The sequence below is a fragment of the Pezoporus flaviventris genome, unplaced genomic scaffold, assembly GCF_033815535.1.
Source record: "Pezoporus flaviventris isolate CSIRO_AGI_PZ_B2104156 unplaced genomic scaffold, CSIRO_AGI_Pfla_v1 ptg000031l, whole genome shotgun sequence".
In the NCBI taxonomy this organism is placed as follows: Eukaryota; Metazoa; Chordata; class Aves; order Psittaciformes; family Psittacidae; genus Pezoporus; species Pezoporus flaviventris.
Window position 1 is genome coordinate 36243370 of NW_026892579.1, and position 22823 is coordinate 36266192.

Consider the following 22823-nt stretch of genomic DNA (forward strand, 5'->3'; position numbering starts at 1 on the left):
TTTCCATGAAGACAGCTGTGATATCAGAACTGACTACATAGATAGCTCTCGGTGTCTAGCAGGACAATAATAATGAAGTCAAGCATTAATGTTAGTTTCTGCTTTGGGGGTACACAGTGTGACCAAAAAGATTTTGAAATCATTTGTACTGTTAAGGCTTGAGTGAGTACCAGTGCATAAAGCTGATAGCATAAGATGGGCCCTTGGAAAGTACTTCTCATTCATATTTCAGAGCAGTTACTGCCGTCAGTAAGGTACAGAACTGTGGAAGAAAATCTCCTCAGCAGACAAAAGGTCAGACTATAAAACTTTTGCTTTTTTCATTTTCCAAAAGAAATTCATCATATTAACTCACGAAATGTAAAAAGAATGGCTGTTTTCATATTGAGTTTCTATGAGCAATATTGCATCCCTGAATTTTTAGAGTTGAGTTATTATTATTTATGAATAATATTATTTATTTATAAAATTATTTCATGCTGATAGATTATAGAGCTAAAGATATTTTAAGTCTTTCAATCTCCAATCAACGTATTGCATGTGAAAAATGTTACCTATTGGATAGTTTATATATTTGCACTGCTGTAATAACTACCAGAAAATCCATGTACTGAAATAGAAAATGTAGCTCACATTAGCCATGTGAGCATATTCATTGTGCTTGATACTACAGTTATACATATATAGGAGTGTAGAGGAGTCTGATCGATATTTTTAGTTTTGCCAGTTTCACTATCTCATGCGCAATGACTAATTTGCAGTCAAAGCATGTTAGCGCACAGAGAAGTTTAAAATGAATGGTAAAATGTTGCTGATTTTGTAATATATAGGCAAAGTGTTGTTAATATTGTCAGAACATATTGTGTTATAAAATAAAGTGATGTATTTCCTTGGCTAGAAATTTCTTAAAGTGAGAAAAAGTAATAAGGAAGGAAAAAAAAGAAACTGAATTACAGCTTCTAAAAATTAATATTTTGAACTTCAAAAACATAGTTGAACATGGAGCTACAAAACAAATTTTAAAGTAAATTTTACCATATGCAGGAAATTATTTATAGTATGTCTTATAATTAGAAGATGAAGGGATGAAGGTATGTACTTTGTCAACAGTTATCTCTTCTTTCTTGTAGATGAAAATGCTCATTATTTTGGGATTTTCAGCAGCTATAGCCTTCACAGCTGTTTTCTTTTCTTTCCTTCAGCTAGGCAAAGATATCCTCTTTGGTAAGTAACAGAAAAAAATGCATGTTATTTTCTTTTGTCTAATACTACTGTTAAGCTAAAAATACACTAGCACTGCAGTTTAGCAATGGCAGTTTAGCTTAATCTCTTTTTATGTGCAAAATACACTATCTAACTTCTGTGAGAATTATTCCATGGGTGTTTTCTTTTAAAATGCAGCTTCATTCACAAAGGAAAAATTTGTATGTATAATGTATCTTGATTATGTATTCTTTGGGAGTGATTTTATTTTCTTAGCGACATTCATGTCAGGTGACATGTTTACAAGCATGACTGCTGGATTTCTTTCCCAGACTGCCAATCACTACGTTCAGTCATCCTGAGCTAGACTCCTTTGCTATAGGACGTCCCACCTGGCACCCTTGTGCTGGCCCACGAGAGGACAAGTTTCCTATGGGCCCTTTTCTGGCACCCTGAAGATACCAGGTTGATTTTAGAGCATCTCAGATTGCAGTAATGCCTATGTTCAAACAATGTACTCAGCATTTTAAACATGAGAGCTATTTTATTTCTATCTGCTCTATCTAAATTAGTTAGATCTAATAAATTAAAGATATAGGAGTTACTAGATAGAATTTCAATTCTTCAGAGACCCATTTTACATTAAAGGGAGAGATGAAGAAGAATCAGGATTTCAGCTTTTAGATTATCTTAAATTATATAGCTGGATATGATTCAAAAGGGATGGTGAGACGGCTCCTTAGGAAAGTTTTCACCTGAAATTAGTGTACAATCCAAATAAAATAAATTTCTATTGTAAAACAAACAAGCAAACAAAACCAACCAACCAAACAAACAAACAAAAACAATCCCCAAGCCCTTTCTTCCAATGGGAAATCTTTTTTGGACCATCACTATGAAACAGGGAATCATATTATTCAGTAGTGGATTCTTTAGTTAGAGCTTCCACATTAATTGTTTGGAAAGACATGGCCTAAAATGAAGTTATATAGTATGTTAGTTAAAACAAAATGAATGTATATGGGCTAAATAGAATGGACTAAATAAACGGAAGAGATGCACTGCATAGGTGTTTTTTTTATAGTAAGTGTCTTTTGGTCTGATGGGAACAATGCAAGATAATGTTTATGTTTATTACTGTAAGAACCACATTTTTGAGACATCGCATTGGTACCAAAATCATACTTCTTAGTAGAAAATGAAAGAGACAATGGAATTCAAGTATAGCACATAGACCTTCTTTATTAGATCAGAGTCTGAATCACTATCACATGATGAACAATACTGTGAGCATAATGTATTTCTTGGACGTAAACCTCCAAAAAATTATTAAAAATAATCCAATATTAATTTCTAAAATAATTAGCTGTCGTATGGCCTACAAGGATCAGTCTTGGTTTTTAACATAGTCCCAAAAAAGTTTTTAGATGTAACAGAAATCTGAAGTATAACATTAAACAAATCATTATCACACATAGGTGAAAAAGAGAAAAAACAGAAATAACTACTGCTATACTTAGATGCTGAAAAGATCTTTAGTAGAGTGGACTAGAATTTTGCCTACGAAAGATTACTCCTCATCACACATTATTGTCCCTTGAGCTGAGAGACCTATTCAAAAAATAAATCACAGAAATAACACAACATGAACTACAGTAAAATATGTCACCTAAAATTGCACTGTATATAAATGATGAGCAATTGCACATAAATGGTTCTTAGCGATCTATTATTATTTATGAGTCATTGTCTAAGAAAAAAATGAGTGATCCCACAAAGTACAGAAATAAACTGCTGGGCTTTAAATATGACTGATTCATTTAATATAAAGCTAGATGTACACAAAAGAGGAATGATCTGTGTTCCATGATAGGACCATGAAAAATAACACAGCTGAGCTATCATTAGGTTCACATATATCTTTCCATCAAACATATATGGAGAAATGGGAATAAGGCTTTCATGCATTTGTCAGGTCCCAGAAGGTTTTAAAGTTTGTTAATTATACCTGAAGATTGACTTGAATTCTTCATGTGGCTCAGGCCAGCTCATATTACCTGTGAGGGAGTGTCCTGCATTTAGCAGTAGCAGTCAATTTTTCTCCTTCTTGGTAGCTGGTGCAGTGTTGTGTTTTGACTTTCAGCCTGGGAACAGTGCTGATAATACCGATGTTTTCGGTTGTTGCTAAGTGATGTTTACCCTGACTAAGGACTTTGTGAAGCTCATGCTCTGCCAGGGAGGAGGGGAAGCCAGGAGGAAGCAGAGACAGGACACTTGACACAAGCTAGACAAAGAGGTGTCTTGACACAGACACTTGACACAAGCTAGACCACAGCACGTCATGCCTGGGGGGGTAACTGGGAGTTACCCGGAAGAACACGGAGTCTTCCGGGTCGGACTCGTTTCTCGGCGGGTGGTATCGTATTCTCTTCCCTTGTTATTTTCTCTTATCATTGTTGTCATTGGTGGTAGCGGTGGTGATTTGTGTTGTACATTGGTTGCTGGACTGTTCTTGTCTCAACCCGTGGGAGTTGCATTCTTTCGATTCTCCTCACCATCCCTCCAGGAGCGGAGAAGGTGAGAGCCCCCGGGGGGGGATGGACACGGGCCTCGATTCCTTCTAGCCCAGCACCACTCACTGGGAATGAGTGAACAAGCTGTCTGGCTAGGTTTAAACTGTGACAGGGAGGCTCGGATTTGTGCTATCAGTCCAAGGACATTTTAATGAAAAATCCATCTGAAACCTAACAATCTTAATTGCATATACAAAACGTTTCAGCTAGACCTGTTATGTTTGGTACTACTTAACATGTGCACAGCTGGATTTATATTGGAAAAAACAGAAGGAAAGTCTAACTTTTCAAGCCAAATAAATTAGGGAAGAATTGTTTTACTACCCATACCTGATCTTTCAGAAAGATCAGAAGCCACAACATTAGTTTCATGAACACTAAAATATGGAGATCATTTTAAAAGGGAAAAATTACACATATCTTAATATTACAAACCTGTATATGTTTTAAATGTAAATTTTTGAATAACATATTCCTCTTTCTTTTATTTTTTTCCCCTACTGAGAAGAAACTGAAGATAACTGCATTACTGAGGCTATCCAAAAGGGCTCTAGTCTAGTGGATTGTGCTGCACATTATGCACTGAAAAGGTAAAGAAAAAAAATAGTGAAGGATTTATTCAGCAAAAACCTTTCATACCAGAGAAGTTTGAGATCAGTCTGATTCTTTGAGAAAACATATGGATTATGTTTATGATCACCTGAATCAATATAACCTTGTGTGTTACCACCACATAGAATCATAGAATAGTTAGAGTTGGAAAGGACCTTAAGATCATCTAGTTCCAAGCCCCCTGCCATGGGCAGGGCCACTTCACACTAAACCTTGTCACCCAAGGCTCTGTCCAGCCTGAACTTGAACACTGCCAGGGATGGAGCAAATTGCTCCATTAATTGGACATAAATTGGACATAATTTATATATAATATAAACTAATAAATATGTCCATTAATAATATGTCCATTAAAATTGGACATAAATTGCTCTCTTAAAATGTAAGAAAAATAAGAAATATGAAAATAAACAGGAATGTTTTTCTGATCTAAGCAGCGCAGCACATTCCATTAACATGGCTCATGAAATTATAATTTTATGAACACTTTGGTTTTGAACATTAATAATCTTTTTTCTAGTGCAGAGTGAAGTGGGAGCAATTCCTATGGCATGTGTCAAACCCCTATTGCCTTAAATGGGACTGTTGAAGTGAGTTTCACATTTCTCTTTCCATCTAAACCAGAAGTAATGAAAGGATAAAGGAAAGGAAATAAAACATTTATCTTGAACTGTGGGTAGTGAACAACTTAAGGAAAGCTCCCTTGTGACTGAGTTATGCTATGAGAGTGATCTCCTTATAGGAATGAAAATGCTGCAAGATGACTAGCCAGGAGTCTAAAAAATTTAACCATTCAGCCTCAGGGATGTCTGCAATCTGTGACCATGTCTGGAAATGGAATAGACTGGAGTGTTTTTTTCTAAGCTGCAAGAGTCAGTTTAGGACTTATCTCCAAAGATGGAGACTTCACAGCCTTTCTGGGAAGCCTATTGCAGTATCTGACTACTCTCACAGTAAAAAGGATTTTTCATATATTTATTGTTTAAGTTTATGTTACAGAAGTTATCTCATCAAACCTGAGCTCCTTAACGTTAGAGGTAAGGCCAGGCTGTAAACTAACATATATAGCCACATAACTGTCTAACGAAGCCCTATTAAACCAATTGCCAGAACTAATATATATACCATATATAACTAGTCAGTGCAAGGCAGGTGCCTGGACAGTCTCTGACAGGAGACATGTCTCTATCATGAACTGCAATTCATGAACTCCTAAGTGCTGAAGCATTTGTGAATCTACCTGCAAAGACTGAGATTGTATTTGATATTAAATGTTGCATGAAAGCAAAACATACTCACTTCAATGTGTCTAGAGTAGGAGTCTTGTATTATCCTGAATAAGGTCTTCCCAGCTACTTTGTTCTGCCATCTCTGTCCATCCCAACAGTTTCTGTCTCATCCTAAGGCTTCTCACAATCTTAACACTGCGTATATGCCCCATATATTCCCTTTCTTTTCCAGAACTTTCCTTGCAGAACAAGGTCACAAAGTAGCCTTCTATTCTTTCCCAGCATACTCTTCAATCAAAATATATCTTAAAATCAGAACATATCCAACATAGAAAAATAGAGCCACAAACAAGTTCTAAAATGTTATATATTAAAAAAAAAAAAACAACCTTCTGGTTTTTTTTTTTATCTCAATTATAGAAATATCCAAGGAAGGGGACTATCAGCTCCTGCCTTGCTGCTGGCTTTCTCAAAATTTCCTGAACAAGAGAGTCAAGATATTTCCCAAGCAGCTGAAAGAATGGAAATGTCAATTCAAGTGCTGAAACAAAAGGTTTGCCAGAGGCACAAACGCTCATTGCATCCAACTGGTAAATATAGTGCACTGACACTGGCAAAAAACCCTGTTGATTTTCTGAATGTTGTCTTTTAGATTAAAGTTAGGTTAGATTCATTTTTATTTTACCATCGGCAAGAGTACATATCTTGTCTGCACTCTGGGGCAAGGATGCCCTCTCTTTTGCTCCTAAAAGCACCTCGCATAATCAGTAGTTCACATTTTTCTTTGCTAGAGAGTGGGCTGTGTTCCTATAGTTGAGGAGAGCAACACTATGCCACTGGAATCCTGTGAACTTATAATTGTATATTTATATCGCCTATAAACCAGCTTTCATGTCTGCAGTGTTTCAAGCTTCCTGTTTTCAGTGAAATATCTACCTGAGCCAGCACTTTGGGTTTAGTGCATCTGGAGCCTAGGCTCTACAGATAAAATAATACAATTTCTATCCATCTATGACATTTTCAAATAGACTTCCTCTGGACATTGATGGCCTTATTAATATCCCTTTTTCAAGAAAATACTTTCTTATTTCTAAAACTGATTTTATAATGCATTGCTGTTACACATTTATTTCCACTTTGTTTCTATTTTAAATATTGGGGTTTTCTGTTAGATAGAGAAAGCAAGAGGGGTAGTCCAAAAAATTCATTGATATATAATTGTCTAAGTAAAGTAAAGTTCTTGTTGCTATTAATTACAGATTAATTTGATGATGCCTGTTTAGTGTCTGGAAGGCTCAAAAATTCAGAAACACTGAGCTGGTTTTCTGTAATTTAATTCTGTAATTTACAGCAGCATGAACTGTATAATTATAATGTGTATTCTCTTAGTGTTATGACATTATTTTTCAAGATATGGAATCATTAGTGTTGTAGACAAATGTCAAGGTCCACAGTTTATTATATTTTTATCTTGCAGAAATGTAGCTTACTAAACTAATGGGACATCTGTAGAACTAAAAGTATACATATATGTGTGTGTGCATATATTTATATATACACAGACATTCACACACAGAGATACAATTATTTCCCTTCTGATGCAGTTTCAAAATAAAGCAGTTTATTTCAGAATTGTGGTAGGACTGGGTGACCAGTGGGGAGACAAGGGCAAGTCTTAGAATCATAGAATCATAGAATCATTAGGGTTGGAAAGGACCTTAAGATCATCAAGTTCCACCCCCCCTGCCATAGGCAGAGACACCTCACACTAAACCATATCACCCAAGGCTTCGTCCAACCTGGTCTTGAGCACTGCCAGGGATGGAGCATTCACAACCTCCCTGGGCAACCCATTCCAGTGCCTCAATACCCTAAACAGGAAAGAATTTCCTCCTTATATCCAATCTAAACTTCCCCTGTTTAAGTTTTAACCAGTTACCCCTTGTCCTATCACTACAGTCCCTAATGAAGAGTACCTCCCCAGCATCCTTGTAGCTCCCCTTCATATACTGGAAAGCTGCTATGAGGTCTCCACGCAGCCTTCTCTTCTCCAGGCTAAACAGCCCCAACTTTCTCAGCCTGTCTTCATACGGGAGGTGTTCCAGTTCCCTGATCATCCTTGTGGCCCTTCTCTGGACTTGTTCCAACAGTTCCATGTCCTTTTTATGTTGAGGACACCAGAACTGTACACAATACTCCAGGTGAGGTCTCACAAGAGCAGAGTAAAGGGGCAGGATCACCCCCTTCTACCTGATGGTCACTCTCCTTTTGATGCAGCCCAGGATACGGTTGGCTTTCTGGGCTGCAAGCACACACTGCCAGCTCATGTTCATTTTCTCATTGACCAGCAGCCCCAAGTACTTCTCCTCAGGGCTGCTCTGAATCTCTTCTCTGCCCAGTCTGTAGCTGTGCCTGGGATTGATCCAACCCAGGTGTAGGACCTTGCACTAGTTAAACTCCATGAGTTTGGCATCAGCCCACCTCACAAGCGTGTCGAGGTTCCTCTGGATGACATTCCTTCCCTCCAGCATATCAACCGAACCACACAGCTTGGTGTCATCGGCAAACTTGCTGAGGGTGCACTTAGATGCTCACACTACCATTTTCTTTCAGCATGTGATGTTTACAGTCCTTTTGAATGGCAAAAAATCTCTGAGTTCATCAAGGTTCATCTTCTTATTCTCTGCATTAGATAATAAAAACAGCTCTCTCCTTTCACCTTCTGTTTCCTCTAAGTCCCCAAGACTGCTTCCTGCAACGCTTCTCTCAAAGTCCTCTTTCCTAGGAAGCAAAGAGGGGATCCTGAAGTAGTACCTGACAATGATGCCTTTTCTCCAATAGCAGCTATATAGCAGTAGAGCAAATCGCTTATTTGGTTTCTTCTTTCAGATCTTTTATCAGCTGATCTACTTACTACAATTGCTAATATTTCTGGATGTCTGCCTTATATGTTGCCACCAAAATGTCCAGACAATTGCGTAGCTAATAAATACCGACTCATCACTGGTGCCTGCAATAACAGGTATGTAATATAAGAATTGTGCCCTGCAAACTTCTTTCTTATTCTTTAAACTCAAGAAGCGATGTTTACTTTTTCCTAGAAAAACTGGGCAGGGAGGATAACCTCAATCAGCTATATTTGGCATACATGAGGTGCTTTTGAAATCTCCCAGAGGAAGAACCACTTCATCTAAACTTTGGTACACTAACATTTGCAGACAGGCTTTCCCTATAAAGGCTTCTGATATTATGTAAGGAAATTTAAATTTAAGGAGGACTGATTCTATACAGTCTTTTTCTATAAAAATTAAACAGGCTGAATACTAACCTAGCATTTATTTTACTTCACAAGGAACAAAAAGAAAATCTCATTTTCATATTTTCCCACAACCTTAATATTTAGCAAACATGAACATAAAAATTCTGGAGAATATATTTGGTTTTATATAAATATAAATATATGCTTATTTTCTATCTGAATTACTATTATTTACTACTATTATCTACTTGTTACCTAATATATGTGGCAATTGTTTCCTGCAAAACCCAACATAACAGATGTAACTGTATTTTTAGAATCCTCTAATGCAATGGGGGTGTAAAACTGAGAAGGAGGGCAAGGAATACAAGGGTAAAAAATATTTATTCTCAGCAGGCTTTGGATACATACATGTAAGGTCACAAACTGAAAGGCAGACTGTAGTGTTTACAACTGAAAGACTACAGAGCTGTAAATGGAAAGTTGTTAGCGTTGCACAGTTTAATGCACTCTGCAACATAGTGAATGAACTACGTAAGTAAAATTATGTAGTTTTATTATTCCACCGTTCTGGCTTTATAAGATGAATCTGTTTTGCTACATCACAAGTCATTTGCAAGGAATATTCCTGATGATAGGCTCAGCTCTTTGTTGAAAGGACACAACCTGATATGCATCGACGTTATAAATCTAACTATGTGGATATCCATAATTTCCCCCAGGGACTTGCAGAGTTGCTTGGAATCTGAGCTAACAGCTAGTATAATATTTTCACTGACGGCTCCATCAGGGCTTAAATACATTGGCCAAGATTCATGCAGCTGAACACAGGCACATGTCTGAAGCTCTTAATTTGCCAGCATGGCAACTGTACTCTGTCTCTCCAGAGATGGAGAGAAATTCAATCTGCTATGGATAAGGTAAAGTTTATTTCTCTTAAATGACTCTGACAACAGTAGGATGTGAATAGGGATTTCAGCTGGGTAGGACAAATATGATGCATTGAGTCTGGTTAGTCTGTAGTCACTGTGTTCTACTTTTTATACGTTTATGCTTACACCAAATTGGTGTTTAAACCCAGCACTCATATGTGGTGACATTTCAGACTCTTTAAACACCTGTTTAAGAGTGCTTAAAGGAAAAGAAAAACAGTGAGTGTAAAACTCCATGAGCCCCTTGAAATACCTCAGGCTTTACTGAAATAAGTCAGCTTAAAAAGCCCATTATGCTTTGAGGTAAACAATATATTCTACAGTGTGAACCAGCTTCAAATACTTCAAACATTAAATGAAGTACCAGTCTGTACTTTTCCTTGCTTTACAACTGCCACTTTCAGACAGAAAACATATCAGGACTTATGCTGTAATTTTTGTCACCCAGTAGGAATGTGCAACTGTTCTGTAGATCAGCAAATACTGCAGTTTAAAACCAAAATTCACAGTGGAGTTAATTGTTTACCTATTAAAAAAGTGTATTTGAACCTATTGATCAGTTAGCATGGAAATTCTTCACAGATGTTTTACTTGGTTAGTTCACATATTTGGGACAGATCAGATAGATTACAAATTATTTATTCCACAGCTCTGAGATTGGTTTGGTTTAGTGTGAACTTCCTAGAACAAATGTGTTACAGAATAACATAAACACAGCCTTCACAGAGGATGTCAACATGACACCAGAGGTTTGCAGCAATATCATTATCCACTTTTACTAGTAACAGGTATCAAAAGATTTTACTTTTCTTTCTGCCTGAAGACATATGTGTGTATAATAAGCAAAACAAATTCACAGCATTATTTTAAAATAAGTATAAAGGAGATAGGCATGGCCAGATAGCTATTTTTCATCATTTTTTACCCCAGATAACTAGCATTGATCTGTGTAGATTTTTAGTGTGTAGTGCAATGAAAGGGGTTCAAAGGTGAAGGAGCTACAGGTGCTTAAGGAATGGAATCTCACAGTGCAATTAACCTCACCTAATCTTAGCTTTCTGAGGGGTAGTAATACGTCTACTGCAAGGCTGCAGCTTTGGCTCTTCCTAATAGTGAGAAATAGGATGGGATGACAGGATGGCTTCTAGGAGTTGTCTGTCTCTCTGCCTTGGTGGACAGGTGCTTAGATGACTAGATTACTTTTTGTATGCCTAATATTTGTGAAGCTACAACGCATTTTATCTGTGGCATTTTATCTGCAGCATTTCTATTTCACTGCTGTTCCATTAATCATTTCAGCAGGTGAGGACCTGATGCTTACTCTGAAGCTCTAGTACCATCAGAGTTAGGGGTATGAATATGGCTCATCTAGTAGAATGAATGAGCAGTCCTAGCTAAATCCATTAACTATATCATGGAATTAAGATGTTCCCTTTAGGATAGCGGCTTCAATACAAGCTGTTCGGTTTAGTAGCTGGCTTATTTTTCAGAAATCTTCCATGTTTGACAGAAGTTATGTCCATGGAAGCTCACAGACTGTAAAACATGACAATATCCATTTAATAAATTGCCATATGGCAGTCATCTTTCTACCTGAAACTAGGCAGGACATTGATTGATTGATTGATTGATTGATGGCTTGGCTTCGTGAGCAAAGATTTGGGAAGGGCTTTAACCACGTTTACTACAAGCACGATGACCAAGGGCAAGTGGGATATCCAAATCTGGTTGGAAAAAAAAAGGCTGCTTAGGCAATCAGGAAGTGTCCGACCACGACTGTCAACTCCTGAGCTAACTTGAGCTACCCATGTGCTGGTCTGCCCACATGCAATGCTGGATCTGCAGCTTCCCATGCACCTTGTCATCTACTGTTTAGACACTCACCCGTCCATACAGACAAGTGAGAGTAACCGCAGGTTCATACCCCTGGTGTGTGCACTTGACTGAGGAGCCACTGGCGCAAGTCTACCATCTGCGGGCTTATGACTGAACGCCTCTAAGAACCCGTCTAGACGCTTGTGCTATTGCGTCACTGGTTGCTTGTGATTGACCCAGGGGCAGGACATTAAAATAACATTTAAAATACGTAAGTCTGGATAGTGAAATGCATCTTAAATCTCCAGGTTCCTTCTAAGGAAGCCAAAACAAAACCCAAATTTTGCAATTCCACTTTTTCACAAGTGAATGAAAAGTCTCATTTCCCAAATACAGAATGTGTAGTAATCAAATTTGACTACTCTATAAAGCTGTATGGTACCAAAACCTCATTATTTCAGCTGCCCTAGATAAAAACCTTTTTAACTCAAGCAAGATTCCAAGACATTAACATGTTTAATGCAATAATAAAAAAGCATGTGAGAAGGGTTTTACTAAAGTAGCATTCCAATGATCTGATAAAATATAAAAGCAATCATGAGAAAAATCACTGGTTAAGCAGTTAAATTAACATTTCATTATTTTTAATTGACTGAAATAGCACTACACTGTGTGCAGTATTTTATGCAATTTCAATAAAAGCAAATCAACTGTAACTAATTTGAATGCTTTATTAAAGCATACTTCAACCTTCAAGTGTGAATTATTGTGGATAATTAAGAGTATTACTGTACCATATAGCTTGGCAAATTGAGCCACTTCAGTGTGCCAGAGATCAGTGAAGTATTAATAAAATAATTGTTCCCTCTTTAGCATCCCAATAGACATAAATGTATGTTTTAACACTCTATTTCTGCTGATTGCCTGGGAATATTTCTGGTGCTTTGTAGCTAACTTTACAATTTTAGTCAACTAGATACATTGCAAAAATTTGAGTATATCTGACTTTATAGGGCATGAGAACACTATCAGGAAATCACTGGGGCAAGTATTTCAAAGACTTCGGAAGGTAACCAACTTATAAACAGAAGATAGTAATATTTCATTAGTAATTTAATTTGTTTTCCTTTAGAGTCGAACTAATGTTGGCATACATGAAGACAGTATTCGTTACCTTTTCAAAGATTACTACATGAACATCTTATTGCAATGGAGTATTACTCTGTGGCTGATGTTTATTTTATATTAATTAGATTTATTTAATTTATATCCAGGTTTGGTTTATTTTCTTTTCTCAGGGAACATCCTAGATGGGGAGCATCCAACACAGCCTTGGCTAGGTGGCTTCCACCAGCCTATGAAGATGGGCTCAGTCAACCTCGAGGATGGGATCCCAGCATCCGATACAACGGAGTCCAGCTACCCTTGGTTAGAAAATACACCATGAGATTATTTGCACTGTGGGGTAGTGCAAGGGGGCAAAGACTGCCTTGAGGGGCAGCTCTGCCAAAAAGGAATGTGGTGGAGAGCAGATGGGGCATGAGCCTTCTGGTTTGCCCCAGATGTAGGGCAGCCAGCAGACCTGGGGAGGTGATTGTTCAGCATAGAGAAAAGGTGGTGCAGGGGGGACGTAATTACAGCCCTCCCATGCTGAAAAGGGTGTTACAGAGAAGAGGGGGGTCTTCAGAGGGGTGCACACCAACATGGCAGGAGGCAACATTCGCTAATTGCTCCAGGAGAAATTTTGTCTGATACAAGAAAAAAAATTGTTGTGAGAGTAATTAAATGTTGGAATAGGCTGCCTAGACAACTGCTGGGATATCCCTTATGGAAAATACCCAAGACCTGACTTGCTGGGGCTCTGAAAATGTAATCTCTGCTTTCAGCAGAAAGCTGCACCATGAGGTCTTCACCAGCCTAGACTTTCCAGTCATCTTATGATTGTTTTAATAATGGTGCTTTTATTCAGGGAAGGAGGATGGGCAAAACAGGGTTGGGTGTTAAATAAATATAAAGCATATAGGCATGCTAGCATGTATACCATGTACCATTGTACACATGTATACCATTTCTCCTATGTCAGTGTACCCTAACTTAACAAGTATTACTGTCAAATCATAACATATTTTTTTATGTTGATTTCACCCACATTACCAGGCTAAGAAATCATTGCAAAATTTGTGGATTTTAGCAGCTCATATACTTAAAAAGTTGGAGAGCTGCAACAGAGGAAACTTTGAACAAAAAATGTTTGCATAAAGAACTGGGTGAAAAATTCCCCACTGTAGTGTACAGTGATTTGGGCTGGATTTTCTATTTCTAGTTTGTCATCATGGCTTTAAAACCTGACTTTTAATAGACCCAGGATTTTGTTATTTTAACCACCATATATTTAATAAAGGATAAGCAAGAGAATTTAGTGTTAATGTCACCTGCAACTCATGATATTAATTAAATAACAGTGTCTCTAAGCTGCAACATTTAGCACTTAAAGATGAATGCCTGACATTTACACACATAAATTTCCAGTAGATTGTACAAGCTGTCTTTTTCTAGATTTGTTAGGGTACATACTTATGAAGTAAGACACACTAAAACAAAACTGTATGACCATACCAAATCTGATCATATCTGACCATCAGCAAAGTTCTCTGCTTTATTTTGAAGTAAGATAGAATAAAACTAGTGCAATAGATGGTTTTCCTCATTTATGTAATTGTCTTTTGTTGTACTTTTAGCTAGCCAACTATATCCTTTAAAAAGCAACATGAAAATGATAAGAAGGTGAGAGATAAGTGTGAGGATTACTATAAAGCAATATTAGAACACAGCGTAGCTGTGCAAGTTAATGGCGATAAGAAAATCTTACTAACTGCAAGAAAAAAAAGTTTGTGCTTTGTGGTCACCGAAGATATTAAGATACTGATATAAAGACTTATTCCTTATGAGGTGTGTATATCACTGCTCTTGACTATTTCAATATAAAGTCTGATGTTCCTAACAAGTCCCATATTACCTCTTGTCTCTACCAATTCTGTTTAACAGCACCTGCCTTATACATTCATTATATAGCCCTTGTATTCATTGCACGCTCTTTGGCTCTATTTTATGTGCTTTCCTCTCAGTTGCTTGACTTCTAATGCAGCTGCTGTATGCAAGGGAATATTTTGCATCATGAGGGAGGAATCTGTGAGTAATATTTCCCTAATCATTGCAAACTGACTCCTGATTTTGCTTTAATGGTTTTGTTTGGTTATTAGTATAGGCTGGACATGCAGCATAGGTGCCTTCATATGTTCCCCCTCAGAACATCTGTATCTCTATTCAGCTTTCACAGAAATGTCTCAGAAATATGTTTTGGCTTCTCCTTGCCAGGGAAAATGAAGCAGAGCTCTCAGCTACCACATATTTGCAACCCGCTTGTCCCCTGTGCTGCATAAGCTGCTCCATTTAAGTACAGAGCAGCCCAGAGCCTCTGTGTATCCACAGTGATTTGAGGTTGCCCAGCAAAGAGAATCCATTTGTTAAAGGAGCAGAAAACAGAAAAAAAAAGAAAGAAAATTTGGGCAGTCTAAAAGAAATGTGTGGTTTTCAAAATTCTCTGGAAAGGAACAGATCAAAGATACACTGCTCATTTGGAATATATAGAGAAAAACTCAGCTGAAACATCTTTGAACCTCCTTGCGGCACTGGTATCTCAGCTCCTGAACAGAAATAAGTCTGTCAGAGGTTGGGGTTATTCTCATTGTTGTTTTTTTTTCAGTTTTGTCTTTGGGCAAAGCATTAAAAGTACTCTACAATATAAAATATTCTAAGGCAAATAATAATAATAAAAATAAAAAGATAGCTTTTATCACTTTACCCTCTTTTTTGTATTTTAGCATTTTCTAAGAAGTAAATACTGCTTGGCACCCAAGGTAAATTCGTTCTTTTCCCAGGTTCGTGAAGTGACAAAAACAATCATTCACGCGTCTAATGAGGCTGTTACTGAAGATAACATGTATTCTGATATTATTATGGTATGGGGACAATACATAGACCATGACATTGCATTCACGCCCCAAAGCACAAGTAGAACCACCTTCCTAAACGGAATGGAATGCCAGACAACATGCAAAAAACAAAACCCATGTTTTCCAATAAAGGTAAGATTCTAAATTAATTTCTTCAAGATAAATTTAAGGCTTTAAAGAGGTGAGTAAAGTAAAACACATTAGTGATACACATACACTGAATTAGTTATAAAGGAAGTTGGTAGATCATCCAGAAATACTAGAGCACACAGTGGCAGAAAAATGGAAACCCAATACAGCTATTACATGAAACAGATAGATATTTAAATTGATTCGTAGAGATGACAAATCATAGCTAAGGTACTTAGTAAAATATCAAATTTTTCTACCTCTCAGGTTTATGTTGCAGAGAAACCTTTCTAGTTCCCCACAACATTATTATTCTCATTCTTTAAAGTTTTGAGTTCTATTGGAGATAATAGGGAAGTAGTCATAAATAATTCTGTTTTTAAATTACCAGCCAGATAAAGTGAAAGGGTCTTAACTTTACTCAGTGAAAGGAAAGATATTTCCAGCAGCTGATGCAAACTTTTGAAGAAAGTTATCTTTTCAACATATGTATAAAATGGTCTTCAGGGAGTTGCTGAAACTTACCTACATCACCTCTTTGCTGTGAGTGGGTGGAAAACATGAATTCAAAGCTTGTAAGAGGGTTAGAAGAAACATAAATTGGTATAAATATAGGTTCCTGTATTCTTGTCTGATTGATTTAAAGGCATACAGTATTTCACCCAAAAAAATCAGTAGCAATCAGTTGTGGTTTTTTTCCCCAGAGTGCAGCCTGTTTGTCTCATGCTACAGGAGACCCCATGCCCATTACAGCCCTTGGACTGATGCTCCTATCTCTATTCAGAGCAACCTGAATTACTTTCCTTAGGGTTCAACCTTCATTATTGACCAGTCTCTCTATCACTAAAGCCAATGTAAGGAATAAGTTCTATCAGAATAAAAAACTTTTTTCCTCTCAACAACCATAACTGATAACCATGCCACAGTCCCATTTTCTCTTAAGTGCTTCATTCCACTTCCATTAGACATAAAGAAAAATACTTGGCTAACTGCAATGTGAACCAAATCAGGTCTTATGTTGAAAGATGGCTCATACTCATTTGATAAAAGAATATAAACCATGGGGAAGGGTAAGTGAAATTAATGACTGCCTGCAATTTTACCTCAGGCAGGTAAAGCTAGTCTCTCTCACCAAGGAAATATGAACTTTTGCAAGTTTGCAAACAGAACTTCAGAGCATTCAGAAAGAGCACAGGCTTCTTAAAGAATTAGTCTCAGGACTCTCAGTGACCAGCTAACCTGATTTGGCCACAATAATCCTAATTACAATGAGTTTTCTATAGTTCTGACAAAAATCTCTAGTTTACTGTCTTAAATTTCCATCTGGGGTAAGGAAAGAATTATTCTGTTTATGCTATTAAGTAGTAGCTTTAGAAACATTCCCATTCTCAAAGTCTTACCAAGAGAGGTTAGGGCAGAAGTTCAGAATCTGACCAGCAGTGCTTCCTAAGATATGACGAAGGAGACATCATATCCATATGGCACAATATAGCTGTGTATTGACTCTTTTTTTAAAAAAGTCAGTTTGCTGTAGATATAAAACTGCAAAAGTCTTCAAAAGCTTATGTTTATATGTTAATGACGTATTCTTTGAAATGACACATTTAATATTAATCTTTATATACAAAGCCTCCACATTTTTTATTACTAAATGAATTTTTAAATTGAAAAGTCTCATACTGTTGACCATAACTTCAATCAAATGTGAATCACAGGGACCATAGAAGTCTAATCACTGAACCCTGACTAGTTCAAGCCCAGAAATCCTACCTGCTTAAAAAAGAGACAATTTAAGGGTTCTTTAATAAAGCACTCCAAGGCTAGCATTAAGGTGGAGGCATTATGGTGCAGGGAGAAAGAAGCTGCACAGATTACCATGGCTTAGGTCCAAAAGTGCATCCTTCAGTGCTCTAAACAAGGGAGCTGTGAAGAGATTCATCACAGTGTGTTTCAAGGATGTTCTTAAAGGCAAGTTATGCATACATATATGAAATTTAGCACTGAAATGTAGCCTAGGAGGCAAAGAAGGTCAAAGCATACCCATGCCTACTGCTGGGAGTTAGAGTTTCATAGTCAGAATGGCCATAGTGTGTGGATATATAAAAGTTCAGACACAACCCTGAGATTATTAGGCAAATTACCCAACTTGTGGATTCATTACATGATCACAGTCCCATGCATTTTTCAGCTCCACTTTGTGATTATTTTGTTATTCACACCTTAGAAGGACAGATGTGAACATGGTTGTTCTTTTGCTTTTATTATATGTCTAGTATTTTCTGACTTTTTTTTTTTTTTTTTTTTGGTCAAAGGCAAAGAATAGACATTGTACTTAAAGAAAGAAAGAAAAAAAAGAAAAAAAAAAAGAGAGGTTAGTTATTAGTATGACCAGAGAAACTATTTATTTAACAGTGAAACAAAACGCTGTTACCCCCTGGAACTGATCTTCTTCCTGAAATCTTAATTAAAACCAATCTCCACCTATTAAATGTTTGGAAAACTGACACAGTTAGCTTTATACATTCATTTTTTATATGAAGAAATTGTGCCTGGCTTCCAAAGAGAGTGAAATCAATAACATATTATCCACAATGTAAACACAGAGGCTCCAGTTTGCACTCTTGCTGTGTTCCTAGAACAGTGGCACCCAAGAGACAACCCACCCATGGAGAAGGACAGCTGTGCTTACAGCTGTATGCCCTCTCGGCCAGTTTCACCAAGGAGAGGAAGCTCCTGAGTATTCAGGTTAGGGAAGCTGTGTGGAAAATGTTCTGAGTCAGTGCAATTCAATGAAGGAATGAAAATTGTGGTTGTGCATTAATATCAATAATAAGTGTAGGTAAATGATTAATAGGTTAGCCGGAACAATTATGATTTTCTATTCTGAACATTTTCAAGGTAAAAGCTATAAAATTTCACTCAGTGGTTCTCACATCAAGCCTGTAGCTTCTGGTAGAGCTTTAACATTCTTTATCTTTTCAGAATCACATAATGTAAAAAATAAAAAAAAAAAAAAAAATCACTAGCTTTAGTTTATACTTCTTTTGCAGCAGCCTGACACATGAAACAGGGTTGTGGAGATAACCTGTCATTCCCCAGATGATTACATTGGGTCAGAGCTGAGACATAATAAAGCATTATAAAAACTTTCATAGGAGAGCTACTGACTTCATTCACTACTAATTACATTGCTGACTATAAGTTAGACACAGCGCATACACTTAGTAAGATACAATCCTGAAAAGCTTACAGACAGTTCAGGTAAAAAAAGGTGGAAAAGAAAAAGGGCTACAAAAAAGTGAGGTGATTTGTGAAAGGTGACATGTAACAAGACAGGTTACTGTCTCAGCTGCAAATGGATCACTGTGTGTGCCAACCAACCAGCAAGGTGAGCCCCTGCCTTTTTCTTATGTTTCACAAGAAGCAGTTCACTGTCAGATGGGGTCATTCACTCTCTTCCTAGCTTCATGTCCACAAATAAAGATTTGTGTTTTCCTTACTGGCAAACTTTCATAAACCATAAGCTACATTTTCTTTAAACTCTACAGCAAAAGTCCTTTGACAAGGTCATTTCCTGTAGAACAAGTTCACAATAAGTCAGATTTTTCTTCAACTGAAATAACAGTTCAGACATTGTGGTACACTGAAACAATTAGTGCCTATCATTGTTCTACACATAAAAGACTTCCACCATATGCAGGTTTGACTGTGCACATATAACAACAGGTTAATTCAGTGTGCAGCTAAACTAGGAAAACTGTTGTGTCCAAAGAGAGTTTTACTGCGACATTTTTTCCTCTAGAATTATGCAAGTCAAAGAAAGGAGTCATATGATTATTTTTTTTTAATCAATATTATTCATTAGGTTGGGGGAGGTGAGGGGGGAAGTGATTCTGTACCCATTTCAGCAGAAAGGGATCTTTTTTTTCTCACATTATTTTTTATGTCATTTGAACAATAATAATATGAGGAACCTCTCATCTGCCCATTCAGCTGCTGGCTGCACACTACTTATTCCATGAAAAGGGAAAGAACTGCATTATGCAGGTCTCTTAATGTTCATTACTGCTGTTTTTCTCCACTGTGACACAGAATGGTTTGAACTGAAATTGCAGAGACAGTTAACTAAAAATTATTCAGTATGAACTTCATTCACTGCTGATATGTTTTGCTGTGAACCTTGCTGTTTAACAACTTAAAGGTGTCTCATACATTTTTTTCCCAATGATACCTGAATTCACAGTATCACGGTATCACAGTATGCTAGAGATTGGAAGGGACCTCGAAAGATCATCTAGTCCAATCCCCCTGCCAGAGCAGGAACACCTAGATAAGGTTACACAGGAATGTGTCCAGGCGGGTTTTGAATGTCTCCAGGGAAGGAGACTCCACAACCTCCCTGGGCAGCCTGTTCCAGTGTTCTGCCACCCTCACTGAGAAGAAGTTTCTTCTCAAGTTTAAGTGGAACCTCTTGTGTTCCAGTTTGTACCCAGACTTCACTGGTAACTAGGAGCTGGAGGCAAATACGTACAGTCCTGTGGCTGTCTAGTACAGGTATTTGTTGTATGAGATGAGCTTCCTGCTTACTTTACCATCTGAAGGGAAAAGAAGCCACACTAATAGCAAGAGATTTAATAAGAAAGACAAATGTTAAATAGAAAACACAAGGCAGAGAAATTAGTGATTTCAGCAATCAGTGAAAGGAAGGAAAAAAGTTGCATATTTCCTTCAAAAATAACCAATTTTGATTTGCCCAAACCTAGGCAGTGAATAAATATTGGAAGAATTTCTTCCCCAAACAAAATTAAAAAACAAATTAAACGCTTTCTTAAATGCTTCATTGGTATCAATCCCTACTGACATGAGTTTTCAGTAGTAAGAAAATTTTACTTGATATAATAAATGAGTTTAAGATGTTATTGTATGAAGCTCTTGAATGCCATTCCAAAGATTCCTTGTTACTTTTAACCCCAATTTAATGACTTCTATCTTCACAGACTGATCTTTACGTTATTTACAAGAATGAAGAAGAAATTGCACAATTTTTTTTCTAACGTATGCAGTATTTGCTGTCTTTTCTCAAAGAGATTCAAAAAATTAAAATCAAGCAAAGATAATAAAAAGGGTTATCTCAGGTGTCTGTACAAAATATTTATTTTCTCTTAGTTAAATTTTTGAAGATATTTTTTTTCTGGGATATTTCAGCAGCTTTGTTAAGTGTTATCTGATGAATTGATAAGAAAACCCTAGATTTATATTCCTTGAAACTCATACTCATGATTGTTATCACCTTTTTAATTGAGGTTAATCTTTTTTAAACTCTTGGAACTGACAGGCAGTTATGGCTCATTGACAGAGTAAATGTTTTGGTTTTCATTTGTCTTTGCTTTAAAAGGTTGAATCATCTCTGCTTAGATCTGAAAGAAAACAATCTCTACAAGTTTAGAATATGTCATTCCAGTAGTTGAGATCTGAACAACTGAAAAGAAATGATGAAAATATTTAGACAAGATTTAATTTAACATGCACAACTGTTATTTTCATGTCAGAAAATATTCTTTTTTTTTTCAATGCAGGTGACCACCAATGATACATTATCCACAGGGATGGATTGCCTGCCCTTCTACCGCTCATCTGCTGCATGTGGCACTGGTGATCACAGTATTCTCTTTGGAAATCTGTCAGCACTAAATCCAAGACAACAGATCAATGGCTTAACTTCTTTCCTTGATGCTTCTACTGTTTATGGCAGTACCCCTGCTGCTGAAAACAAACTGAGGAATTTAACAAGCAAAGAAGGCCTTCTTAAAGTAAATGATAAATATTACGATAACCATCGGGAATACCTGCCTTTTACAGACCACATCCCATCACCTTGTGCACAAGATTTGAATGCAAGTGAAGGTGAGAGGATTGAATGCTTTATGGCTGGGGACAGCCGCTCCAGTGAGGTCACATCGCTGGCAGCTATGCACACACTATGGCTGAGAGAGCACAACCGCATGGCCCGAGCCCTCAAAAACATCAATGGTCACTGGAGTGCTGAGACAGTGTACCAAGAAGCACGAAAAATTATTGGTGCTCTGCATCAGGTTAGCTGCTTATTTGCTTATCTGTTTGCTTATCTACAAATTGAAGTAAATACCAGAGCTGATATCAAAACAGAATTGATGAGAAAACTTCAAACATGTATCTGTGGGGGACTTTCGATATCATGAAACCTTTTCTTTGCCACCTATTTCTCTGCTTCGAATTTTGACGTTTGCTCTGTTTCTCACTTTCCTGAATGCAACATCCTGGTCCTTAGTGTGGCCAGACCTCTCAGTGTTCTGATTTTCATGGCAGTTTCTATTCTGCTGCATCTTTTTTCCGGCTTCTCAGATGTCTATTTGCCTTTTGAAGAAGCCTTTTCAGATGCATTTCTTTACAGGTTGTTTGGGTGGTTTTTTTTTAGTAAAGGAAAGAATTAAAAGTAATGTCTCTGTATTTACATTGAGTTCAAAATGCTTACTTTCTCATACATATTATATAAATTAATAACTTCCCTCCATAAAAATGCCTGTGAAGTTCTCAATAAAGCATTAATGAATAAACTTCAAGGGCTACTCTTGATAGGAGATATAAATATGGGAAAATACTGAAGAAAAGAGACCATATAAATATTTATATTAGACCCAAAATTAGAAAATTCTATTTCTACACAGCATATGACTATTTTATTTTATTTATTTTATGTTATTTTATTATTTTATTTTATTTTCCCTCCTGAATTAGCTGTGCAGGCTTTAACTTAGAATCACAGAACTTATTTTTTTCCTCTCAGTACTTGTATTCAGTGTGGGAGGACACACGTGTACACAGCAGGCCACACCAACCCTCACACACCAAAGGCAGAACCTTTGCTGGTTCTCACATAAAATGAATGGCACAGCTTGTCTCACATCTGGGAAAGTGTTGGCCCACAAGGACTCCTACACCTGCAGGCAATAGCCTCTTCAGCTTTCTTGAGGTTCAGAGGATAGTTTCTTTCACTGGCTTATCTTGGCGGGTTTCACACC

The 22823-nt window shown here is 37.1% G+C and overlaps 1 protein-coding gene across 1 annotated transcript in view; it reads left to right on the forward strand.

Moving 5' to 3' along the window:
* Positions 1–1095: 1095 nt before the first annotated feature.
* TPO (thyroid peroxidase) overlaps positions 1096–22823 on the forward strand; it is a 37489-nt gene continuing 15761 nt past the window's right edge. The window contains exons 1-7 of the mRNA XM_061461814.1: positions 1096–1224; positions 4285–4366; positions 6038–6207; positions 8507–8639; positions 12922–13051; positions 15562–15768; positions 21342–21857. Of these exons, the coding sequence (XP_061317798.1) occupies positions 1131–1224; positions 4285–4366; positions 6038–6207; positions 8507–8639; positions 12922–13051; positions 15562–15768; positions 21342–21857 (1332 nt within the window). The 5' untranslated portion in view covers positions 1096–1130. The remainder of the gene's footprint in view (positions 1225–4284; positions 4367–6037; positions 6208–8506; positions 8640–12921; positions 13052–15561; positions 15769–21341; positions 21858–22823) is intronic.